This window comes from Nyctereutes procyonoides, unplaced genomic scaffold (genome assembly GCF_905146905.1).
Source record: "Nyctereutes procyonoides isolate TBG_1078 unplaced genomic scaffold, NYPRO_anot_genome, whole genome shotgun sequence".
Lineage (NCBI taxonomy): Eukaryota > Metazoa > Chordata > Mammalia > Carnivora > Canidae > Nyctereutes > Nyctereutes procyonoides.
In genome coordinates, this window is record NW_026575020.1 from 55,063,199 (window position 1) to 55,089,050 (window position 25,852).

General features: G+C 41.3%; 1 protein-coding gene across 2 annotated transcripts; it reads right to left on the reverse strand.

Moving 5' to 3' along the window:
- Nucleotides 1–6,372: 6,372 nt before the first annotated feature.
- On the reverse strand, nucleotides 6,373–19,710 carry SUMO2 (small ubiquitin like modifier 2). Of its 2 annotated transcripts, XM_055334598.1 has the most exons (4): nucleotides 19,537–19,710; nucleotides 17,773–17,904; nucleotides 10,973–11,044; nucleotides 6,373–7,033 (listed from the first exon to the last, which is right to left on the reverse strand). In XM_055334598.1, exons 1-4 carry the CDS (start codon nucleotides 19,555–19,557, stop codon nucleotides 6,971–6,973), a joined length of 288 nt encoding a protein of 95 aa, XP_055190573.1. In that variant the 5' UTR covers nucleotides 19,558–19,710; the 3' UTR covers nucleotides 6,373–6,970. The 2 variants fall into 2 exon arrangements, with proteins under 2 accessions (XP_055190573.1, XP_055190581.1); XM_055334606.1 differs by lacking the exon at nucleotides 10,973–11,044 and having other exon boundaries at nucleotides 19,537–19,709.
- Between the last annotated feature and the right edge of the window lie 6,142 nt (nucleotides 19,711–25,852).

Here is a 25,852-nt window from a genome sequence, read left to right on the forward strand (position 1 = left end):
GCTTTTAAAATCATGAAGGTCGGGTAGGCCGGGTGGCTCAGCGGTTTAGCGCTGCCTTCAGCCCAGGTCATGATCCTGGAGACCTGGGATCGATCACGTGTTGGGCTCCTTGCATGGGGCCTGTTTCTCCCTCTGCCTGTGTCTCTGCCTCTCTCTCTCTCTCTGTGTCTCATGAATAAATAAATATTTTAAAACATAAAATAAAACCATGAAGGTCCATCATTAAATTTTAAAATACATATGGAAGACTGTATATCAATACAAACAAAATTTGCTCTAAACCCTTCGGTTCACCTAAAAAAAAACTAATGAAATATTTAAGACAGATGAAACCTTATGACAAGGAATGGTCTAACAGCTATTTCTTTCTTTTTCTTTTTTTTTTTTTTTTTAAGATTTTATTTATTTATTCATGAGAGAGAGAGGCAGAGACACAGGCAGAGGGAGAAGCAGGCTCCATGCAGGGAGCCCAACATGGGACTCGATCCGGGGTCTCTAGGATCACACCCTGGACTGAAGGCAGTGCTTAACTGCTGAGCCACCCGGGCTGCCCTACTTTTTTTTTTTTTTTTTTTTTCCCTAACAGCTATTTCATTACTATAACAATGTTTTTCAAACATTTATGAAGCAGAATCCAAATATATAGATGAATAAAGCAGCTGTGATTTAAACTGAGCAGAGGTTACGAAATCCTGGCCCCTTCTGCTTCTCCATCCCTAGCTGGCCTTTCTATCCACTATCCTTTTTTGGCAGAACCCCATGGTTCCATGCAATTTCAAAACCACTGCCCTATATGTATGTTCCATTTTCACCTGCTTTTTAAATACAGTGAAGGGGAGAATGAGCAGTTATCTACTAAGCAGCAAGTGCCCTCTGACTTCACTTAGTTTCATGTTGCCACTTCCCTACTATATCCCAGTACTAATGTTCATTTCTACTTCAATTTAGAAAGCCTAGTAATCAGCGTTCCCAGTAAGTTTTTATAAACCCAGTGTTCTCAGACTTTTCTCAGAACTCAAATCTATTGTTCCGAAGCAGGTGGCAAGAAATTACTATTTAAAAGATGTCAAGAAATATCTAAAGCTCTAATAATTTTCCTTTAACATGGACATAAATCTTGTTGGCTTTTAAATTTGTTGCTGGGTATGTGGAGAGTTTTATTCAAGAATGCAATGTACAATTTACTCAAAATAGAACAATCTAGAAGTTGTTCTTCGCCACTTGATGCCTACTAAGGTAATAACTAAATTTAAATGAAACACAAAAATATGCACTAAAATAGCATCTCTTGGCTCTCAAGCATGTTTTTTGCCTCAAATACTACCCACTTTGTTCTGACCCCTCATAATACCAACCTGCCCCAATTTATTCCAGAATGCCAGGGGAAATGGGCAATCTAGAGGGCCTTATTATTGGGATTTACTCCACCTAGTTTATGCAATTGGGTTTGAATCAACTTCTTAGATTATTTTCTCTCACTGTGATCCAGAACATGTTATAAGCTGAACTCAAATGAAATTGCAGTTGACTATTTCTAACCTACAAGAACAGTAAACTATGATCGAACATTAATATTTTTTTTTTGTTTTCTTAAATACTCTATGCCCAATAACCCTGAGATCGAGAGTTGCATGTTCCACAGACTGAGCCAGCCAGGCACCCCAATACATTTTCTTATATTTTCTATTCCATTATTAAAATGCTACTCATGTGCTTTTGAATTTCACTAAATAACTGAATTAATGAATCACTCATTGACAAGTATTTCTTTTTTTTTTTTTTTTTGACAAGTATTTCTAACAAGGGTTAGAAACACCAGGATTGCAGGGTGCCCCATGTCACTTCTGTGTGACTTAACCACACATATTTACACATACATTCTGTATCCATCACTCTTACAGCCAAATTTAGTATGCATCTGTCCATTCTTTTCTTAGCTATATCCTCACACACAAAGGCATATCAATGGCACAGGGACAACTGAAGGCGTTTGTTTTCTCTTGAAACTCATTTGCCATAATATAAACAAACCACCTGAGATATGGAAAATGGCGGTCACATTTCGCCTACTTTGTCAAAGGTAAACAAAATGGCACATATCCTCTACTGGTCTGACATGCCACTCTCACGTCCTTTTTAATCACTGAATTGTGGAGGGAGAGCGTGATTCCTATTTCCCCACTCTTTTCCCCTTCTCTAGACTGAGCTGAATAAAATGATGTGGATTTTGTTCGCTTTCCCCAATCCCATGCTACTATTTCTATATTTAATAAACAAGCAAAAAACTCCTCTAAGCCATCTGTCCTGCTCTCCTAGAGATGAATCTGGCCTTCTTTGCAAAAACAATTGCTAAAATTACAAACAACCAATAATTTTTAAAAAACAGCATGCCCTGAAAAATGTGAGAAAATTCTTCCCTTAATATTCTGAATTCTGTAAACTTGTGGCAAAGTTAGCCATATAATATGCCTTAAAAACATGAGTTGCAAAAAAAACAAACATTACATGACAATTCTGAGACTTCAAACAGTTTCATAAGGGCCCCAGGGGTATAGGAAATCCTAAAATGATCTCATAGTCACATGTTACTGCTTACAGGGAAATAACACTCCACATTCCAAATAGATTAAATTCCTAACCTGTTTATATGCTCTATTCTAATTATGTTCCACTCTGAGGAACTCTTTTCATTAGCTAACCACTATACAGACTAAAATCTCACTATAAAGTACATGTGTATCCTACTACATGGAGGACCACCCTTCAAATCACCACCTACACAATCAGAATGTTGAAGCATGTAGTGGACAGGTCTTTGGTTCTTAGGATATTGGAGAATCATTAATATTCTGAGGTCAGTTTCTCCTTAAAGACTCATTATTTTTTTTAAAGATTTATTTTTATTTATTTATGATACACAGAGAGAGAGAGAGAGAGAGAGAGAGGCAGAGACACAGGCAGAGGGAGATGCAGGCTCCATGCCAGGAGCCCGACGCAGGACTCAATCCCGGGACTCCAGGATCGCGCCCTGGGCCAAAGGCAGGCGCAAAACCGCTGAGCCACCCAGGGATCCCCTTAAAGACTCATCAGGACACAATTTAGCATTAAGTATTTATGAAAAAAATAACTGATGAGACAAAGATTGTATGGTTTTAAAAGAGACTAGAGAATTCTTGCTGTTTTTCATCTACATTAAGTGCAAGGCATCAGCACAGATTATGGAATTCTGTTGAAACCTCAGCATCCTATGGCAGAGCCCTTACTGCGTGCTGAAAATAATAACTTTTATTTAAAGAGTTCAGTACGTGGGAGGCATTGTGCTAGGCAGCTAAAACGTTTATTATCTCATGTAATCCACCATCCACAAGGTGCTTAATTAACTCTTAAGAGTTGTGATGATGCTTCCCAGAATTGCTTCTCAATTCTATACTGCTTTGAAAATACATTTCTAAGGTAGGACCCAGGCACAGGTATGTTTTTAAAAGCTTACCAGGAGATTCTAATGCAAAACCACAATCCAGTATCAGTGTAGTCATATTTAAAAGCGGCAGTATCTTAACTTAAAAATAAACCTCAGGACAGTTGGATCTCTCCAATACACTGTAACTCCCACAAGGACCTTGGCAAAATTCTCCAACAAACTTCCCTTATATCCAGGGATCCCACTTTCTACTGACCTCCTGCAGTCCCAATCTCCTACATAGAACTACACACTCTGACCAGAGTCTCCCATTTCTCCTCAAACTAGGTTACTACTCCCCATCTTCCATTCCACATCTTCACCTTTAGGGAGAATATAATCTGATCATCAGATTAATTTCCACAAAATCATGAACAAGCAAAAAAATGAACCAAACAGCTTGATACTATTTTTTTAATATATATATTTTTATTTCTGATAGTCATACAGAGAGAGAGAGAGAGAGAGAGAGGCAGAGACACAGGCAGAGGGAGAAGCAGGCTCCATGCACCAGGAGCCTGACGTGGGATTTGATCCCGGGTCTCCAGGATCGTGCCCTGGGCCAAAGGCAGGCGCCAAACCGCTGCGCCACCCAGGGATCCCTTGATACTATTTTTGAAAAGTTGCTAATACCTTTTGCCTTGGCCTCAAGCAGTGTGTATGAACAGGAGGGGTGCTTGGGAGTAAAAACTTTCTCATTTCCCTGTACAGAACTGGGTTCACTTAGATATTGTTTGCCACTTTAAGGATATGAACATGGGGTATTATTTGTTTTAAATTTATTCATGAGACACACAGAAAGAGAGGCAGAGACACAGGCAGAGGGAGAAGCAGGCTCCATGTGGGACTTGATCCCGGGACTCCAGGATCATGCCCTGGGCCGAAGGCAGACGCTTAACTGCTGAGCTAACATGTGGGGTATTAATGTAAGCGCAGCCAGAAAGAGTGGAGCTAAATTGTCCTAATTAATCAAAATGGCAGTATTAAGTCCCATCATTTGAACCTCTCCTCTGAAGGCAAAAAAATTAAAATGCAAAGATTACATTATTTTCAATAATTATTTTCAAAGTGTTACTTAAAAAGTGCTCCTTAGGAGGGGATCCCTGGGTGGCGCAGCGGTTTAGTGCCTGCCTTTGGCCCAGGGCGCGATCCTGGCGACCCGGGATCGAACCCGTCGGGCTCCCAGTGCATGGAGCCTGCTTCTCCCTCTGCCTATGTCTCTGCCTCTCTGCCTCTCTCTCTCTCTGTGACTATCGTAAATAAATAAAAATTTAAAAAAAAAAAAGTGCTCCTTAGGAATGCCTGGCTGGCTCCCTAGGGAGAGGGGGCAACTCAATATTGGGGTCATGAGTTCAAGCCCCATATTGTATATATAGAGATTAGAAATTTAAAAAAAAATTCTATAAATTTTGCATAGAAAATTTGTCTTTCAGGGCACCTGGTGGCTCAGTCGGTTAAACATCTGCCTTCAGCTCAGGTCCTGGGATCCCAGGGGTCCTGGGATCGAGCCACCTCATCGGGCTCCCTGCTCAGTGGGGAAACTGCTTCTCCCTTTCCCTCTTCCCCTGCTCCTGTACTCTTTTGCTCACTCTGTCTCTCAAATGAGTATCTAAAATCTTAAAAGAAATTGTATCAGGTTTCTACTGTTTAGACATTCCTCCCAACATGGCAAAAACTCAGACATGACATGTTAGTAAATTCCTAGTTAAATAAGGCCCACTTCAAGACCCTTTACATAATAAAGTTCTCTGGCTTGAATTATAATCCTAATTTTTAATTTTTAGGGCACCACCAAATTCTACCACTTAACAGTACCTAGTACAACAAATCAAGAGACAGGCACTTACCTAAGAATTCTTGGGGGCAGGGTTCCCACACAGATGCACAATATAAATTGTAAAAGTAGGTTGGTAACATTTTACACACAGGAAAATAAAAGTTGTTGGCTCAAGATTAACTCATATATACAGAATGAAAAAACTATGGAACAGGGGTGCCTGGTTGACTGTCAGAAAAGCATGCAACTCTATCTTGGGCTCATAAGTCCAAGCCCCACATTTAAAAAAAAAAAAAAAAAGCCCACCCTACGTATCACCTGCTGCCTGGGGAAACTCTCACCATAAAAATGGGGGATGTAAAGAAAACCTATGTTGCAACAGTGGTAGAGTGAATTAATTGACAAGCCATTACAGGACTTGGGGACCTGATGCCAAAAGGCCACACTGGTGAATACGAAGGGTGGAAACTGTTTCTTGAGTAAATATGGAAAAACTGAATTAACAGGCATCAGACCTATTCTCCAGTCCCAGTTTTTTTTTTTTTTTTCAGTCCCAGTTTCATAATTGTCTAGCTGTGTGACAAGTAACAACACTCTGGAACTCAGCTTCCTTATCTTTAAAACAGGGGTTAGAATTAGGAAATCTAAATCTCTCCAGCTCTATTATTCTGTTTACTCGTTCTATGGCTGTTACCCTTCCCCATACAACTGTATTTAAAAACTGTGATGCCCTGCATATTTAAGGCTGATAAGCATGGATAGATGTAAGTGATTTATCAGCAGTTAGCAAACTCAGAACTTTCTCCTAGCTGCATGTAGTAATCCAACCAGCCAGGTACTGGTTACAGAAATTATTTGGGAATAAATCCACAACATTATGACCCAATTTTTTTTTTTTTTTGCTAGTAAGGTTGCATTATCTTGAACTGCCTAAGCTTTTTAAACAAAGAGGCTGAAACATTAGTTGCTAGTCATTTATAAACTTTGTTATTCTTTGTTTTGCATCAGTCTGTCAGGAATGCAGTGTAGCTTTACTTTTTCCTTGAAATGTTACTTCTAACAGGCCTACTCAATTCATGGTTTTTTCCTAAGCTTCAACTTTCTCCTCAATATTCTTCAGAATAAAGAAAACAGCTCATTTTAAACAAGAAGTTTATTTAAACAACAAGACGCTTGACTTGAAGGGAAAACTATCTAGGATTCATTTCTTTTAGAGTAATTTATCCCTACTTAAAGACAGATTGCCCTACATGTAACAGCTACGTACAAAAAAGTTATAAAATTGTCCTTGGTTTTACAATGATAAATGAAAAACATTAAAATTCTCCAATCGAACAAGGTATGCAAGGATTTTTATGTTGTTCTTTTTTTTTGTTAAACAGTGAGAGCAAAATAACTTACTGGAATATAAAGATAAGAGCTGACTGAGCATGCCACTAATGGAGAGAGGGGGTATTTTCACAGAAGCAGTATTTTCCCCCATCCCATCTCCATTTGATGTCGATCAAAACATACCATTGGCCATTTAGTTAAAAAAAAAAATGCAATATGCTTGTGCACATACACAGTTACTTTATGTACAATAAAGGAATGGGGAAGGGGAAAATGAAAGAATAGAGAAAACTATACTGTAGTAGTCAGGATGTGGTGGAACCAAATTACGGCTTTCTATTTGAGAATGTCTTCTTGGTCTGGAGGAACAGAGTTCTGGAGTAAAGTAGCAGGTTCCCTTTTTAGTAGACACCTCCTGTCTGCTGCTGGAACACATCAATTGTATCTTCATCCTCCATTTCCAACTAGCATACAAGAGAAGAAAAACAAATGGAAGGACACTGATTATCAGCTCTGAAGATTTGTAACTCTTCGACTTTAAGTACCCTGAAACTGCACAAGTTCCACCCAATTCCAGTGTTGGTTGTTGTAGACATCCTATAGCTTAATGTAGCATCAGTCTTAGGTTTATTTAATTTAATTTTTATTTTTAAAAGGTTTTATTTATTCATTCATGAAAGACAGAGAGAGAGAGAGAGAAGCAGGCTCCATGCAGGGAGCCCGATGCAGGACCCGATCCCAGGTCACCAGGATCAGGCACTAGGCCAAAGGCGGCACTAAACTGCCAAGCCACCCAAGCTGCCCCAGTCTTAGGTTTAAATTAACTTTTCACTTGGTCTTGACTATAAAAAACTTAGTTTTTCTTTTTCCTTTTTTCTTTTTAAGATTTTTGTTTATTTATTCATGAGAGACACAGAGGCAGAGACACAGAAGGACAAGCAGGTTCCATGCAGGGAGCCCAAAGTGGGACTTGATCCCGGGACTCCAGGATCACACCCTGAGCCAGAAGGCAGACGTTTAACCACAGAGCCACCCAGGCATCCGTAAAAAACTTAGTTTTTAAGTGAAAAACCTGAATATGTACGTGAGTTACATCACCTCACTTTTAATTATTGAAAACAAAAATATTAAATAAAATATACCATGACAAAAATAAATGATATAAAATAAAAACGTAAGTAAAAAAGTAAGTAAATGGGAATAAGAATGATATGTGTTAAGGATTGACTGCAGTGTTGTTTAGATGACCAAAATACTGGAAATAACCTAAATAATAAAAACTCAAAGAAATGTGGTACACTCTTATAGGAAATACCACACACATTTATATGTGCAGAAACGGAACCATCCCTAAGATATATTAGGCTAAAAACAAAACTAGGTAGTGGGGCACCTGGGTGGCTCAGTTAGTTGGGCATTTGACTTGATTTTGGCTCAGGTCACAATCTCCAGCCCAGAGTCAGGGTCCCAGCTCAGCACAGAATCTGCTTAGGATGCTCTCTCCTCGTTCTCCTCCTCTTCCCTTCCCTCATGCTCTCTAAATAAATAAATAAAATCTAAAAAAAACCCCTAAAAACAAAACACCCCACTTAGACAGCAAAAGTGGTTATAGTAGGACTATGTTTGTGTTTTTAAAAGTGTGTGCATGCACACACATAGCATGAATGCATCCTGGCATGGGCACAAAGCATAGCAGTTAGCTCTGTGCAGGAAGGGAAGGGGTATGCGCAAGGAAAGACCTCCTAAAAACTACTTTCGATTTTATTTTTATTTATTATTATTTTTAAAGATTTTATTTATTTATTCATGAGAGACACGGAGAGAGAGAGGCAGAGACACAGGCAGAGGGAGAAGCAGGCTCCATGCAGGGAGCCCGATGTGGGACTTGATCCTGGGACCCCAGGATCACGCCCTGGGATGAAGGCAGATGCTCAACTGCTGAGCCACCCAGGCGCCCCCTACTTTCAATTTTAAACTGCTATTCACAAACTAAGTTTGTAAGGCTCACTCCCTACACATTATACAAAAAACAACTATTCTTTCTACCAGAGTAGAAAGATCTTGGTATATACAGCAGCAATGTCAAATAAATAACCTTTTTTTTTTTTTAATAAATAACCTTTGTAACGGTTTGTTATGCTGGTAATTAGTCTCGAAAAAATATGTTCCAAAACTGGTAATTTGTGGGGGGGGGGAAGAAACAAGAACCCTGGATACCTAAAGACAAGAAAGGGAATCATTTCTAACAAAGTTCAAATACACTAAAAGTAGGACTGTGGCATTAAAATGTTAATGACTCGGGGCACCTGCACACCGATGTTTCTAGCAGCCATGTCCACAATAGCCAAACTGTGGAAGGAGCCTCGGTGCCCATCGAAAGATGAATGGATAAAGAAGATGTGGTTTATGTATACAATGGAATATTACTCAGCCATTAGAAACAACAAATACCCACCATTTGCTTCAACGTGGATGGAACTGGAGGGTATTATGCTGAGTGAAGTAAGTCAATCGGAGAAGGACAAACAGTGTATGTTCTCACTTATTTGGGGAATATGAATAATAGTGAAGGGGAATATAAGGGAAGGGAGAAGAAATGTGTGGGAGATGTCAGAAAGGGACACAGAACATAAAGACTTCTAACTCTGGGAAATGAACTAGGGGTGGTGGAAGGGGAGGAGGGCGGGGGGTGGGGGTGAATGGGTGACGGGCACGGAGGGGGACACTTGACGGGATGAGCACTGGGTGTTATTCTGTATGTTGGTAAATTGAACACCAATAAAAATTAATTTATAAAAAAAAAAATAATAAAATGTTAATGACTAAGTCTCAATTCCCTCTTTTGTAAAATGAAATAGCATTCAGTTATGAGAATTAAATGAGTTGAAGAGAGTATTTAACGGAATGGTGGGCACATAATCATATTACTATTAAAAGTGGTCATTAAGATGTTCTAATTTATCATTATTCTGCTATTTAATAAATACTGTGAGAAGAATTCTAAAATGAATCAATTTCATTCTACAGTGAATTCAATTTCAAATGCTAAAAGGAGTTCAATTCCACATTCAATATGAAGATTTTATAATGCAGTTCTGAACAAACCTATAGTTTAATATTTGCAGCCAGCTTTGTAGAGACAAGAACCTGGTTTTGGTGGTGGGTGAGAGTATCAAAAGACAGAAAATACATTCTAAACATCCAAGTTTAGCATAATACGTTTTTATTCTTTTTTAAACCATCAAAACATGTCTTCAGCCTATCTACTAAAATAAAACCCCCGGGATGTTACATTTTATAGTGAAACTTGAAATGCCTTCAAAGGACAGGAGTTTTTCACCAAGAGAATTCAGCTCCTCCTTGTGGCTACCTACGATAACTGCTTCTTAGAAACTCACCACAAATTACTTCAAAATATTCTTTCCTGAAGTACAACTCAGATATTTCAAATTTTTGAGATTATCAACAAAACCCCAAACAGGATGGGCTGCTTTACTCATATTTATCACTTTCTAGTTTTTACGGACTGAAAAAAAAAAAAAAAAAACAAATTCAAAAGTAGAAGGGCTACTACAATTGACATTTCTATCAAAATATTTTTCCCCCAACTAGAAGTCTTAAGTGCAACCTGAGAGGGTAAAAAGAAACAAAGAGCTTCTGCCATAGAAGACTGTCTAGCTGATCCCTCACAAAGTGACAGAACTAAAGTGATGTGTAAAGAGGTTAAGGGATCAGCGTCATCTTTGGCAGAAGACTTTAAGAAGCCACTTATGGGATGCCTGGGTGGCTCAGCGGTTGAGTGTCTGCCTTCGGCTCGGGACGTGATCCCAGAGTTCCGGGATCGAGTCCCACGTCGGGCTCCTGCATGAAGCCTGCTTCTCTTCCCCCTGCCTGTGTCTCTCATGAGTAAATAAATAAAATCTTAAAAAAAAAAAAATGAAAAGCCACTTATTATCAAGAACCCTACTACTAATCAAGCTAAACAATCAAGAGACTTCCCATCAGAGCCCCAAGATTCCTTTGGTTCACAAAGACAGGTAAGAGAATTCAGCATGGGAAATCAAATTGGTGAGGATCAACAGCCGATCACCTGTGGGGGAACCTGGAGTATGATCAGGAGCTGCGGTGACAAAAACAGCATTCTCAATTATTTTCCCCAAATAATGCTGGTAATAAGAATTGATTAAATTAACCAAGTGACCTGTCAGATTCACAAAATGATAACTGGATATTTAAAATTGTTGGACATTTCCTGAAGAAATACAACTCATTTTCTTTGAGTTCTGAACTCTGATAAAAACAAAAAACTATATTCCAATGTCTGAAAGTCCACAAATTAACAAGGCTGTTGAACAAATTAAAAAAAACACTGACTCTTCTAGTTAGCATATAGAGATTTTTACCTGTGCAGGTGTGTCTGTTTCATTGATTGGCTGCCCATCAAATCGGAATCTGATCTGCCTCATTGACAAACCCTACAAGAGAGTTTAAAAGCAGTAAGAATGCAATGAAACAGTAAGAACAAAAATTATATGTTTAGCCACAAATATGTTAAGAGAAATCTAAATAAACGATCATCAACTTGTTAACAATGCTATGTGGATAAAAAGATTTAGGATGATTTTCACTTTCTTCAATCTAGGTTTGATCTTCTTTGGAAAAATCTTTTATTTAAAAAAAAAAAAGTATTTTTTACGGCTGTCCAGGTGGCTCAGCTGGTTAAGCGGCCAACTCTTGATTTTGGCTCAAGTCATGATTTCAGGGTCCTGAGATCAAGCCCTATGTCAGGTTCTGTGCTGGGCATGTAGCCTGCTTAGGATTCTCTCCCCCTCCCTTTGCCCTTCCCCTAACTCGCACTCTCTCTCAAACAAATCTTTTAAAAAAAAGTTTTTAAAACAGCTGTATTGCTTTGAAACCACAGCTACTTCAAGCTTAAACAGACCATACCTAGAGTCAAACTGCCTTTAAAGGAGTTAGAAAGACACTGAAATTTAAAGTAACAGATATGCACAATATTCTTCCATGCATATTAAGAACTCTCCAAAAGGGGGAAAAAAACCCCGCCCTTAATAATGCAAACTGAAGTCACCTAAGTAAACGTAATGCTTAAAAATTTTGCCTTGGGACGCCTGGGTGGCTCAGTGGTTAAGTATCTGCATTCAGCCCAGGGCGTGATCCTGGAGTCCAGAGTCCCACATCGGGCTCCCTGCATGGAGCCTGCTTCTCTCTCTGCCTCTGCGTCTCTCATGAGTAAATAAAATCCTTAATAATAAATTTTACCTTAAAGCTACTTAACCTTCATTTATACTCAAACAATTCCTATCACCAAGCAAGAATAACCTATGTCTCAACCCAGCAAAATGCTAGGCACACCACAGGAATTCAACAAGTTCTTACTCTTGGGCAGTCAACATTTCCTTTTTTCCCCCAGGCAGTCAACATTTCCACCATAACCATCCTAAAACCCACTCATAAGTACATAAGCTTGAAACTGTGGAATACCTCAAAAGAACCACCTGCTTTTTTATTTATATTTCTTCTTAGTATGTACCCTGATCAGCAATGATTATATGTCAACCTCTCACTAAAAAAGTAGGCTCCAGGAGGGACAAGAAACTAAGACTGTCTTGGTTATACTGCAATCCTTGCACACAGTTGGCACTCATGGATGTCACTAATGGAATAAAATACAAGAAAAGCAGTATGTAACTTATGTTTCATTTAAAAAAAATAAATCTAAAGCTACTAAGTTGAGGAGCAGCTTTATTACAAAAAAGGTAATTTTAAAATTACATTATGGAGTTTAGCCTCTAGAAATTTTTATATGCATTTAAGGAGATAAATGAGCCTAATCATGCCCCTTCTGCAAAACAAATTCCAGGGGCACCTAGGTGGCTCCGTCAGTCAAGTGTCTGCCTCATCCATCATGATCTCAGGGTCTTGGGGTCCAGCCCCACATTGAGCTCTCTGCTCAGTGAAGTCTGCTTCTCCCTCTCCCTCTGTGCTCTACTGCCCCAAATAAAATCTTTTAATACGTTTTTAAAAAGCCAGATTCCAGTTTTACTAATCATTACCTACCTGACACAGGGGTGGGGAGAAAGGGAAAGGAGCAATGCAGCAAAGCTGTTAACTACAGCCAAATGAAGACAAGATAGGAAAATAAAGTATCTTTGGAGACATGCTGTGAATATATTAACTGGAAAAACAGCATTTTAAGAAGCATCCTACCAAAAAAAAAAAGTCACTCCTGTACCAATCACAAACTATAATTATTGTTACACAAATCCCTGCTTAAACTTAAAATTAAACTCAGTTTCTAGGACTAGAATATAGAAAATGTGCTCAATAAACAGTTCTATGACACCTGTATTCCATTATTTAACAAGGATTCATTAAGTCTGTCTTTAAAACTATCTCTAACATGAAGATCATATTACGTCCCTTTAAAACTCTAGTCTGTGACACATACCACTTTCAGACTAGCCTTGTCTTGAGGAATACAAGCAATTCTCAGACCAGATAGGGGACATCCACAATCTCAATCCATTCCTCATGACATCCAAATTTGTGATTATGCAAAGCAACCAAGAATTAAATGCCAAGCCATTAGCTACTAATTACATATTTACTAACACTCCATTAAGACTCATTGCTTTAACAAAATACTAAGCCATAGGCTGGGCTCTTTCTCTACTATGCCCCCTAGTAAGGTCCTAAGGTCAATGGCATGGTCATTCAAAAGGGGAAAAAAACACAGGACCAAAAACAAGTATCTTATTCTTTTATTACTATCTGTTTACAGGCTTTTCCTTGGCAATAAAAGCATTTCTTTTGCTACAGATCAAAAGTCTAAAATTTAGGAAACTTGCCTCTCAGATTCCATAAATCATGTAAATTCAAACAATGAATCTACATTAAACCGGTATTAGGTTCCACTTCTGAGTAAATCTCTAAATCTTTAGCTTGAGCTGTGCCACAAAAGAGCTGTGCGAGGTTTGCTCTTTGGATTCCCATTTCTTCATTTCACAAAAATGAAGTGGACTAAACCAATGAATCAATCTGTGCTCTCTGAAGCCACCTAACATTCCATGAAATAATCTTATAGTAAATGTACACTAAAATGGAATCATATGGGGATCCCTGGGTGGCGCAGCGGTTTGGCGCCTGCCTTTGGCCCGGGGCGCGAAACTGGAGACCCGGGATCGAATCCCAGATCCCACATCGGGCTCCCGGTGCATGGAGCCTGCTTCTCCCTCTGCCTGTGTCTCTGCCTCTCTCTCTCTCACTGTGTGCCTGTCATAAATAAAATAAAAAAAATAAAAAATAAATAAAACTGAATCATATGCCTTCATATGGCTGACAAAGTGGGTAAACTCAATTCTACACACGAATAGAAACCTTACAAACCAACCTCTGAAGGCAGTTTGAATGTTCTCTATCACTTTATAAGCATTTACTGAAACATCCTATGTATGTCACATACTGGTCTACGCTCTACAAAAATAGGCCCTATGCTCGTGGAGATAGTGAGCAATACAAAAAAAAAGTGAGAGGACTGAGTGATGGGAGCAGAGGGACTCTGAATTAATCAGAAAAGTCTCTAAAGTTAGTAACTGAGCAAGAATGGAATCAAATCATTGATGGCTTAGCACTATCCAAAAGAAATATGTAAAAAAAAAAAAAAAAAGAAATATGTGAGCCACACATGTATTTTCTCACTGCCACATTAAAAGCAGGTTAAAGGTACGCCTGGGTGGCTCAGTGGCTGAGCATCTGCCTTCTCGTCAGGTCGTGATCCCGGGGTCCTGGGATTAAGACCCACATTGGGCTCCCCATGGGGAGCTTGCTTTTCCCTCTGCCTGTGTCTCTGCTTTTCTGTTTCTCATGTATAAGTAAAATCCTTAAAAAAAATTTTTTTAAAGCAGGTAAAATTTTAATGTTTTAAATCAATATAATCAAAATCCTATTGTTTTAAAAAATGACGTTTGAAAAATTGAGACATTTTACTTTTCCCACTATGAATTTTTTTTTAAAGATTTTATTTATTCATAAGAGACACAGGGAGAGAGAGGCAGAGATATAGGCAGAGGGAGAAGCAGGCTCCATGCAGGGAGCTGGACGTGGGACTCTATCCCAGGTATCCAGGATCACACCCTGGGCCAAGGGCGGCGCTAAACTGCTAAACCACCTGGGCTGCCCCTTTTCCCACTATGAATTTTCAAAATCTAGCATATATTGTACTCTTTATAGTACGTATTACTTTGAACTAGCCATGTTTCAGGAGGTAAAGTCATATATGGCTACTGTTTTATTTTTTTTAAGATTGTATTTATTTATTCACAAGACACCGAAGAGAGAGAGGCAGAGACACAGGTAGAGGGAGAAGTAGGCTTCTCAAAGGGAGCCCGATGTGGGACCCAATCCTGGATCTGGGGATCATGGCCTGAGCCAAAGTCAGACCCTCAACTCAGACGCTCAACTGCTGAGCCAACCAGGCATCCCATGGCTACTGTTTTAAACAGCATTGGATTAAGTAGAGGACAGATTTTGTTGATAGATTATACAGTTCTGAAGCATCATCAAGGATGATCCTAATGTTCTGACCTCCCAACTAGATGTAACATACTACTATTTATGGAGTGAGGACACCAGAGAAAAAGATTTCTAGTAGAATTGAATCTTTTTTGCATGTTGTTTGAGATGCCTATTATATATCTACTGGAACTCCTCCAAAGATCCAATACCAAGTGAGTTCATTAGAAAGTAAATATGATCATTCAATTAATCTTGATAGGAAATCCTTCGTCAAGAATCCTTAATGTCAAAAAACAAAACAAAACAAAACCCTTTTATCTATGCAAGTTAGACTGGATAAATGTTTTTGACTTCTGAAAAGCTATACCCTCACTTAAAAAGCAGGATCAGCCCAATTAGGTAACACTTTAACTCCCTTTTCCTTAGAGAGAAGCAAACATTTGAAAAGTAAACAGGGACCTTGCTTCAATCAGAACTGAGGTTATTCCCAATTTAAAAAGAAAATGGGAATTAATCTTTCCAAATTTTTCCTGAATCTGGTCTTCAAATCATATTTGCATTCCAAGTGACATGCAGCAGAATTATTTTTTTTATGGATTACCAATGCTTCTTTTTCCCCTATTCCAAATCAAGAGTGGCCTCAAATTTAGTCAACTTAACTGAAAAAATTAAAGAGAAACTTTACGTAATACACTAAATTTTAACATACTAGGAAAACCCCCAAATTCTTGATTGACCCACTAAACTCAATCTTATAGAACAATCTCTTATAAGGACAATCTGCAATATGAGATGTATGTCTTTGGTTTTTCTGGCACAGTGTAATGCACATGGTAGGCATCTGGTAAACATCAGGTAAGTAAAAAGTTCCCTTGGGGTCCCTACAGGAAATACAGAAGTTTTATATATGAACATCTTAGAATTAGTAGAGGTTATCGATAGATATGTATAATAAAATGTTAATGGTTAAACTAGATAGTTAAATAAATAAACAAAAACAAACTAGGTGGTAATAAGCACATGGGTATTCAATGTAATATTTTTTAAAATTTTGTTCTACATTTGATTTCCATATTAAGTTTTGAAAAATAGGACCTTTTAAAAAATACATGACCAGGGTGCCTGGGTGGCTCAGCAGTTAAGAGGCTGCCTTCAGACCACGGCGTGATCGGGGGTTCAGGAGTGATCCAGGGTCCAGGATCGAGTCCCCCATCAGGCTCCCTACAGGGAGCCTGCTTTTCCCTCTGTCTCTGCCTCTCATAAATAAATTTTAAAAAATCTTAAAATATATATATATATATATATATATATATATATAAAATCATTTAAAATCTAAAATTTAGTAATGAGAAAAGATATGCAGAGAACTTTGTTGAAAACCATTAAATCTAACCATGAGTTTTTACTTTGTAAAAGGTGTGCTATGCAAAAGTTCTACAAGAGGGTTACCTTTTAAAATTCCCCTGTAACCTGAAGGGGCACTAGTGTTCAAATATGGAAGATGCTATTAGCACAACTAGGAAGTACATATATTTACCAGTTGTTTAAAGGGATTTCACCAAAATTCTTCAAGTAAGAGTACACTGAAAATTTTATCTTTTAAGGAATTGTAAGATTAGTTTACATATGAAAATAAGAATCCTAAACTCATTATTCTAAGTAAATTAGGCATAAAATAAACCCTTAATCTCAAAAATAAATTTATCTCTGTTTCTTCCAAACACCCTTAGAGCTCATGGAGAAATTCCAACTATCAGCTCAATCTCCCAACTTCGATAGTCTCTATTTTGAGCCTACTTTTAGGACAATTTGCAATGCAGACAACTTGTTAGTCTAAAAGAATGACTTTCCCAACTTTCATGTTTACATTCAGGGTTGAATTAAAAAAAAAAAAAAAAAGCTTCTGCTAGGTTATTGTTGAATTAAGTGATATAGGTATCAGTTTTTGTTATACTTGCAAGAGTCATCTTCAAAGTTGCCTCCGTATTGTTACAGACTCAATCTCATAAAAGGAAGCCTCTTTGTCTTAAACTCTGCATTCACCTCCCAGCATCTATCTATTCACCTCTACTTCCTCTTCTTGCTGTCCATTTACTAATTTCTGAGTATAATGTAAATGTTATAACATAGGAGTGTTTTTGCTAGACTCAGGAAGTTAAATTTCTTGACCTATACCATCAGTTGAGAAAATTTTGCAATTTTACAAGTTTCAGGAATATTGCAATGTTGTTAAACTCACAATTTTATTTCCAAATTGGTTTAAATGCAGAAAATAAGTTCTTTTGACATTGACATGACACAAATTTTAAATGGATTAAAGAAGGGATGAAGGAGGAGAGAAAAAAAAAAAAAGCCTGACAAGAAATTTTCATCAGGTTCATTCTTATTTTCTTATAAAAGTAAAATCACATCCCCTCAGGGACAAATTGCATGTTGTGACTATAATTTGATGTATTCTGGCATAGGACTAGAATCTTACAGAGTATTAACCAAACCACCCTAAAGGTTTTCATGAAGCATTAACATACCAAGTGCATGCTAAAATTGAAATGTCAAGTAGGTGTGTTCATTCAACCAAAGATAATATGCCTGCTTAGTTTCTATCCTCAAAAAAATAAAGTTTTATTTTTCATAAATTTTATTGGAAGTGCATATGTCAGTTCCTCACCTGTCGTTCACAATAGGCTTTCATTAGTTTACTAAGTGGTGTATGCCTCTTAATCTTAAACTGCACCACAGAACCATCCTGCCCCGCCACCTTCAAATTAATATGATCGTTGTTCTCAGTCTTCACTCCTTCCTGTTGAAAGAAAAATAAAAGTATAATTTGGAAAATGTGAAAAACAAACACCTTTTTAAGTAGCAGCAGCCCAACTTGCTTCAGAAATCAACAGGTTTCTCATTCTGTATGATAAAAGAGTATACAGCTGTTTTCAGCCGCTGAAATCAATCTGAAAGATGAAAATCCTGGAGCAACAATATTAAAAAGCTGTCACAGAAACCGAAAAGGAGCCTACATGCCACCCCATCAGCAATAACCATCGATTTTTAAAGATGGGTCCCACTCAATTCACTTAAAGGCACTCCTGCATCTCAATTTTCTAAAATGGCATATTTTATCCCTCAAAATGTCATTTCCCCTAAAAAGATTAAAAATAAGCATCCTTTCTCTTTATAAAGCGCTTTAAGTACAGAATGCAAAGATAAAAAACGTAGAACCTGCCATTGAAAACTCATTACAACTATTTCGTTAAAAAGTTACCAAACTCAGCTCAAGAACTTAAATCTCAACTACGTTAAAAAAAAAAAAAAACACACACACACACAGAACACATTGAGGAATAACCTTCGATTCTCTCTGAAGCAGCCGTAGTACCTTAGAACCACTATTCATGTTCGCCTGTATCAGCAGCCTCACTTTTGTTTATTTTCAGTTAAGAGCTCTTATTCTCCCCTCCCCTTTGTTGTCATGGGTCAAATGCAGTTTTCTTCCAAGTCTTCTCTGTAGATTTCCACCCAACCTGCAGTTCACCAAAATCAAGGGTGGATGGAATGCTGTAGCCCCCGCAAGTCACTTCAGAAAGGAAGGGGGAGGGGGTGTCACAGAACAAACCCCACTTAAGTCCCGTGTGCCAGGAAGAAGTGTGAGCCCTAGTCCTCACGGGAAGAGCCTCCCGGTGCCTCAAAACCCGCGTTAAAAAGTTCAGCCCTAGGAAGTCTTTCGGCTCGCACCTCTGCCTCCAACTTCTCGAAACCGCATGGTCTCCTCAGGTTAGGGGTGACCTGGCACCCAGGGGAAAGCCCCTGCCCAGCCCCCTGGGGACCCCCAGGCTGTGAAAGTGGGAAATACCTCCCAGGAAGCCCCGAGCCCCCGGCCCCTCACGATGGCCCAATGGGAAGCCCATCGGCAGCCCATTGATTCGCTCCGAGCCCTCGCCAGGCCAGCGCGGCCCGGGGCAGGGGTCCCCAGATGCCCGCAGCCCCCACCCCTGAGGGGGAAGCCCAGGGCGGAGGGAACTCCCCGCCACCGCGGAGGCGGCAACACCCGCCGCGGCCCCGCGCGGGGTCCGCGGAGGGTGGGGACACCGCGCGCCCTAACGCCCCTCCGCACGCGCGCCCGGCCGGCCGAGCCCGAGGAGCTCCGCTCGCGGCCGGTGGGCCCGCGGGCGTCCGCGATCCGCCCGCCCAACTCGCGCCCGGCGCGCACTCCGAGGCGGCCGGGGGCGGGGGAGGGCGGCGGGGCCTCCTCCGGCGCGGGAGGGAGGAAGAGGGGAGGGAGGAAAATGGCGCGGAGCGCCCGGGCCTGAGCCGCGGCCGGCCCCGTGGGGGGCCCAGGAAGGCGCGGGGAGCCCGCGGCGGGCTCGGGCCGGACCCCGGCCCGCGCCGTGACCCCGACCGCGCGGCGAGCCGAGGAGGCCGGCGCCGAGCTCACCTTGGGCTTTTCGTCGGCCATGGCGAGTGCCGGAGTCTCCTCAGCTGCCGCTTCACAAAAGAGGTACCAGGTCCGCACCGAACGAGCACACAAGCAGCACCAGGAGCGGCAGAAGAAGGAGGCGGCAGCGGTGGAGGAGGGAGAGGGCGCGCGCACGTCGTGCGCTCCCTCCCCCCACCCTGCGTGCGCGAGCACGAGCCGCCGGGGCTTCCCATTGGTTGCCGCCTCGCGGGAGCGCGCAACGCTTACATAACCACCCCCACCCCCCGCCTCGCACCGCCCCGGCCTGGGCCAGGCGCCCGCCAGGCCGGCGGGAAGAGGCGCGGACACGCGCACCCGGCCCGCCGCGGGGGCGCGCCTGGCTCTGGGCGGGGCTGTATTGTCCTCCTTCTGTGGTGGAGCTTAATCAAAATGGCTTCCAGCTGGTCCTAGGTGGGGACGAGGAGGCTTGAGGCCTAGACGTGAGACTCCGGCCGGGGAAGGCAGATTGATTAGGGGAGGAAGGGGGGGGCCTCAGTCAAGGCCCCTGCATGAGGTTCTGGGAAAAACCCCTCTTGTTTGGTGGCCCAAATGCAGCTTTCCACACGGTTGGAGGAACATCACACTCACTCAGCCTCTCATCCTTGGAATTTTAAAGCTCCAGCCTCAACCCGCTTCCCACCGGGCTCTTGCCTCAGTGCGGTCCCTACTTGCGTCTTGCTAGTAAACCCGTACTTTGCTAGCTGAGGAAAAAATGTTCATCCTACAAACTCCTTACTCATGGCCTGGCTCCCAACCTCCAGGAGGAAACAGGATCCGTCAGAGAGAACCACCCAATGTCGAGCTCCAAACCAATCGGTCGGGTTAAAAAAATAGAAGTAGGTCCCTCCTGTCTTAGGAACAATCCTGACTTCGGTGCAGTGGATTCCTCCCGCTCCTCTAGGTAGGTTTTATTATTTCCTCCGTCCCTACACTTTCTTTAATTCCTCCTTAGCAGAGAAAAAGACTCTCTCTCGATTCTATTTCCTTCTTAAGTTACCACCATATCTCGCTCCATTCTTGGCCAAACATCTTGAAAGACTGTCCATGCCAGCTGCCTCCACTCCCTCACCTCCCACTCACTCCTCAATCCACTGCAATCTGGTGCTGTCCCCGGAGCTCCACTAAAACTGCTCTCTGCAAGGTCACCACAGATTTCTGGGCTGAATCCATTGTGCTTCCCCGTCTTCTCTCAACTCCCTCCCTGTGACTTTGGGCTGTTGACTTGGGCGTGTCCTTGATCCCTTTGCAATTCTTTTCCTCCTCTGTCTTTCCCTTAAATATTCCTTGCATTTTGCTTTAGATCCTTTTCTCTTATCCTCTCTTGGGAGGATTTTACCCACGTTCTACTACACCTATTAGCTAATGATTCTCAAATCTGTATTTATGAACTAGATCTTGCGGTAGCCTCCAACCCACAAATCCAACTGACCTGTGAACACCTCCACTTGGATGTCCCAGAGGCACCTCAAACTCAGCATATCCCAACCAGAATTCCTCACTTCACCCTCCGGGACATGCCCTTCTCCTTTGAGTTCTTGGTTCACCCAATGGCACACCATTACAACTGTTGCTCCTCCAAGCCAGAGAGTCAGCGGACATCCTGACTCCCTATTCTTCATCCTTGCCCCTCCACATGGAATGGATCTCTGAGTCTTGTCTCTTCTTTTTTAAAATATGTTATTTATTCATCAGAGAGAGAGAGAGAGAGAGGCAGAGACACAGGCAGAGGGAAAAGCAGGCTCGGAGCCTGCACGGAGCCCTTCGCGGGACTTGATTCCAGGTCTCCAGGATCATGCCCTGGGCTGAAGGCGGCGCTAAACTGCTGAGCCACCCGGGCTGCCCGAGTCTTGTCTCTTCCACCTTCTAAATGCCTACCAAATCTAGCTACTTCTCTTCAGCCTCTGGTTTCTGGGCTAGTCTGCATTTGCTGGGCTTCCAGATGATCCTTCATGGGGAAGAGGAGGCTTAAGAACCTAGATGTAAGACAAGCCAACAAAGGCAGATTGATTGGGGGAAGCCTGAATTCAAGTCAGCTTACCCCAAGTCTACTGCAATAGCCTTCTGTTTTGTTGGTGTTTTTGTAAGGTATGTCTCTCTTGTGCCTGTATATTTGAGTGGATCAGAATCATCTGGGGTACCATTTTTTTGTTTGTTTTGTTTTAAGCAACCTCTACTCCCAACATGGGGCTTGAATTCAACTCCTTGAGATGAAGAGTTGCATACTCTACCAACTGAGCCAGATGGACACCCCTAGGGTACCAGTTTAAATGCATATTCCTCAAAATTAAAATAAAATAAATGCATATTCTTGGGCAGTGTGGCTCTGGAATCCCCCGTTTTTAACAAGCTTCCCTGGTGATTCTGCTGCACCCTGGTCTGAGAACCACAAACCATTCTAAAGTAAAAACAAAAGAAAAAGTTTCTACCACCCCTAGGTTCAGTGGCAATCCTCTGCCTTAAAGGGTAAAGTCCAAAATTCTAAATAGACCTACAGAGCTCTTTGAGAGCTAATCCAGGCTAATAACTATTCTAGCACTTTCTCATCATTTCCTCCTGGAAGTCTCTGCTTCAGTCATATTCAATTACTTGGGGTTCCTGAATGTGCCTGCTCTCCATCAACTCTAAGCTTTTGTCCACTGTAGGACTCAAAGATTCAATGAATGGGTAAACTGAAGTTATCACTATGTGTAAGGTCCTATGCTAAGCATTGGGCAAAGTCCCTGGACTCAAATAACATAATCAGGTTGGGGTGGGTAGGAAATACACAAGAAGTGAAAGGGGAAGAGAACCAACTGCCAGGCGGCAGTCGCTGAGTGGGGATTTATTAATATTAGCTCATTTTCTCCTTACACAAACCCTTCCAAGTAAGTGTAGTATTTATTTGCTACCGAAGGCCAAAGGAGTTAAGTAACTTGCCCAATACCACACAGCTGGCAAGTAGTGTTGATTGAACTTCTGTATGCCAGGGAATGAACAGCTGTGCCAGGTACATAGAGAAAAAAAAATGGTATCCTTGCTCTCCTGAGCCTATGTCTTCTGTTGCCATTACATATCCTCCTAGCCTAATAAGATGGGAAAACCATCAAAATGGAATACATCATGTTAAACTTACCCTTATTAATATAGGAGGGCCTCCAAAAATCAAATGGTTGTTTAGTCATTAGTATTTGGGTGACAGGTGTGTCTTACAATATCCTTTCTCTCCAAAGTTATGCTAAATTGCAAAATCACCTCCAGGCAAAGGAGGAGATCCTATTAAAAAGTAGTTAAGCATATTCAAATGTGTGAGCAATATATATTCCAATGGCAGAGTGGAATTCTGTGAACTGAACCTAGGGAATCTACTAAAGTTGTATAGTGAGAATCTCTTTCCAATTTCCAGCAGGGGGAAATATGAGAAGATAGAAACTTTCCAACATAAAGTTTCTCCCTCCATCACTTTTATAGAGGTGGGAAAGAGGGTGGCTGTGCTCTGGAAAAGAGTGCTTTAGATTGAGAAAATAAAAGGGGTAGTAGATACAGAAAGGAACAATGGTCGATGTTCATTGAGTGATTATTACCTGGGGATTCAGTGCTAAGTCCTTGACCCTCACAAAACCTCTATTATTGTCCCTATTTTACAGATGAAGAAAATAAGAATAATACATAGAAAAGTTGGGCAAGGGCAGCCTGGGTGGCTCAGCAGTTTAGTGCCACCTTTGGCCCAGGGCGTGATCCTGGAGACCCTGGATGAGTCCTACATCAGGCTCCCTGCATGGAGCCTGCTTCTCCCTCTGCCTGTGTCTCTACCTCTCTGTCTCTCATAAATAAATAAAATCTTAAAAAAAAAAAAAAAAGTAAGAGCCAGAATCCTGTTGAATTCAGGCTTTCCTTTTTTTTTTTTTTTTTTTAAGATTTTATTTATTCATTCATGAGAGACACAGAGAGAAGGTAGAGACATAGGCAGGCTCCTTGCAGAGATCCTGATGTGGGACTCCACCCCAGAACTCTGGAATCACACCCTGAGTCAAAGGCAGACGCTCAACCACTGAGCCACCCAGGCAGCCCAAACTTGGGCTTTGCAACTCAGAACCCAATGCTTAGTTACTGTAGGACTGCATATAGATCCCTATGGAAGGAAGAGAGAAAACAAGCAGAAAAAAAATCGTAGAATAGTGCCAGGAGCACCAGTTGTTTTGACTTAAATTTTTGCTTGACTGTCTCTCACCAGAATGAAAGTTCCATGAAAGCAGAGACCTGTCTGTCTCATTTGCAGTTTTATCCACAACACCTTGGACCCTTCCTGGATCCTGAAGGATGAGAGAAGTGGTGAGGAGGGAATCCTGTGGTGAGCATTTTTACCATTATGAGTTGAGTAGGGGGTGCCTGGGTGGCTCAGCTGGTTAAGCATCTGCTTTTGGCTCAGGTCCTGGGATGGAGCCACCCCCACCCGCCCTGGGATGAAGCCCCGTGTCTGACCCCCTGCTCAGTGGGGAGTCTGCTTCTTTCCCGCCCCCTCCTTTTCTCCCCATGCTCATTCTCTCTCTCTCACAAAAATAAATAAAATCTTAAAAAAAAAAAGTTAAGTAGGAACTTGGACAAGAAAGGCCTCATTCCTCTAGAAATCTAATTAAGGGCAGCCCCGGTGGCGCAGGGGTTTAGCGCCGCCTGCAGCCCGGGGCGTGATCCTGGACACCCAGGAGCGAGTCCCACATCGGGCTCTCAGCATGGAGCCTGCTTCTCCCTCTGCCTGTGTCTCTGCCTCTCTCTCTCTCTCTGTGTGTCTCTATGAATAAATAAATAAAATCTTAAAAAAAAGAAATCTAATTAAATATCAATAATTGGTATAAGAGGGTAAGTAAGGGTAGGGTGGACCTGCCAGAAGGTACTCCGCAGGGCCAGCTGCCAAAGATAAAACAATATTCCTACAAGGGGTAAGAAAACAAGAATCACAGAGTCTTGTTTAGAGCTTTAAGTCTTTGCCAAAAACCCTAAGAAACACATAACTGAATTTATAGCACTGACAATTAAAACGTGTAGTTTATAACATCAAATTTCCTTCACATTCTAACAAAGGTTAGTTGAGTACTTGAGCTATCTCTGTGAACACTGCAGGAACACTGAATACTGAATGCCTAAATACTACAGGAAATCTGGAGGCAGAATGGTGATATTATAGAAAACTTCCAACTTTCTATCTTTGCGTCACGGCAAAGATGGGACTCAAGATAGTGCCAACAGTCAAAGCCAAGAACCTGCTATATTGCACTTTAAATGTGTCAGCTGGGGTATAACTGTAGGGAAATATTGTCCCACTTCACAATATCATATATCACTGTCTAGTAATATACATATTGCACACACATAACTCAGAGGATGGCCCTGTAAGTTTTTTGAGGGTAGTTGTCATTGCTATTCACTTTTGTAGTCTCAGCAAGTAACAAAGTCCTGAGAACCAGTGATCGATACATGGTTATTGACATAGTCATGGTAACAGTATTTGTCACGAGAATACCAAAAATGCCTACATTGGGTTTCCTGAATGCAATTTTTACACTGGAATGACAATTTCTTCTAATTCCATTAACATTCCAGTCCTTCTCTGTCCATTACTGAATTCAAGTAGGGCCCAGTGACTGGAGACTGTTTCATAAAATGAACAGAAACAAATCGAGCAAGGCTTGTATTTTGTAGTCGTGCCAGATATAGGTGATACCTATACTCTTCAAGCTCCCTTAAAAAAAAAAAGTATTTATTCATGAGAGACACACAGAGAGAGGCAGAGTGAGAAGCAGGCTCCATGCAGGGAGCCTGATGTGGGACTCAATCCCAGGATTCCAGGATCACGCCCTGGGTTGAAGGCAGGTGCTAAACTGCTGAGCCACCCAGGGATCCCTAATTTTTATTTTTATTTTTTTACTTAATTTTTTTTTTTAAGTAGGGTCCACGCCCAGGGTGGAGCCAAATGAGGGGCTTGAATTTAGAAACTTGAGCTCAAGACCAGGGCTGAAGTCAAGAGTCAGATGCTCAACTGACAGTCACCCAGGTGCCCCAGAGAATTATTTTTATTTTTACTTATTTATTAAATTTTTTAAATAAAGATTCTATTTATTTATTCATGATAGACATAGAGAGAGAGAGGCAGAGACAAAGGCAGAGGGAGAAGCAGGCTCCATGCTGGGAGCCCGACGCGGGACTTGATCCCCGGACTCCAGGATCGCACTCTGGGCCAAAGGCAGGCGCCAAACCGCTGAGCCACCCAGGGATCCCTATTTTTATTTATTTTTAAGGATTTATTTATTCGTGAAAAACAGAA

Excerpts from the sequence above, each read along its gene's own strand:
- SUMO2 (XM_055334598.1), bottom strand. The coding sequence starts at position 19,557 with ATGGCCGACGAAAAGCCCAAG. Across the intron at positions 17,905-19,536 it reads TGGCCGACGAAAAGCCCAAG|GAAGGAGTGAAGACTGAGAA; the intron begins GTGAGCTCGGCG and ends TTCTTTCAACAG. Across the intron at positions 7,034-10,972 it reads AAACAGACACACCTGCACAG|TTGGAAATGGAGGATGAAGA; the intron begins GTAAAAATCTCT and ends CTTGTATGCTAG.